This window comes from Penaeus monodon, chromosome 22 (assembly GCF_015228065.2).
Source record: "Penaeus monodon isolate SGIC_2016 chromosome 22, NSTDA_Pmon_1, whole genome shotgun sequence".
Lineage (NCBI taxonomy): Eukaryota > Metazoa > Arthropoda > Malacostraca > Decapoda > Penaeidae > Penaeus > Penaeus monodon.
The window spans coordinates 3190650-3191088 of record NC_051407.1 but is presented as its reverse complement, the minus strand read 5'-3'; the positions used below and the strand labels follow the sequence as shown (position 1 = coordinate 3191088).

The following is a 439-nucleotide window of genomic DNA, read 5'->3' as shown; positions in this document are numbered from 1 at the left end:
TGTTTTTTTGCTCGTTTTCCTCGTCTGCCATCGCCCCCTCCCCCTCCCTAAAAAAAAAAAGCCGAAATGACTCCCCTGGTAGGAAAACGTTTGAGTCTCTTAAAACCCTACATGGAGTAAACGTGAATACACATAAAACCAGATTATGCATATAGATTTTACACACATTATTGACAATACAGCCTAAGAGAAGAGGAAAAGGGGAAATATACGCATTTCTTTTTCTTTATGTGCATGTATGCAAAAACACTTATTTTCTCAGAGGGGTCATTTCCGTCGAAATTGAATGAAGTTGGCGTCACAGTCACAAAGCAGAAGACGTGTGAGAAGGCTTATGAATCCAGTAGCTTCCCTGTCACTAAGAAACACGTAAGTAGCCAATGCGGAACTTTTGTCACCTTTTTTGCATTCATAATCAAAAATAAAACGGGGATAACAA

General features: G+C 39.4%; 1 protein-coding gene across 1 annotated transcript in view; it reads left to right on the top strand.

Moving 5' to 3' along the window:
• Window positions 1-439, top strand: part of LOC119586828 (proclotting enzyme-like) — a gene marked incomplete in the record, with an annotated part of 21177 nt that overhangs the window by 18134 nt on the left and 2604 nt on the right. Inside the window, 1 exon segment of the mRNA XM_037935551.1 lies at window positions 263-369. Within this exon segment, the coding sequence (XP_037791479.1) occupies window positions 263-369 (107 nt within the window).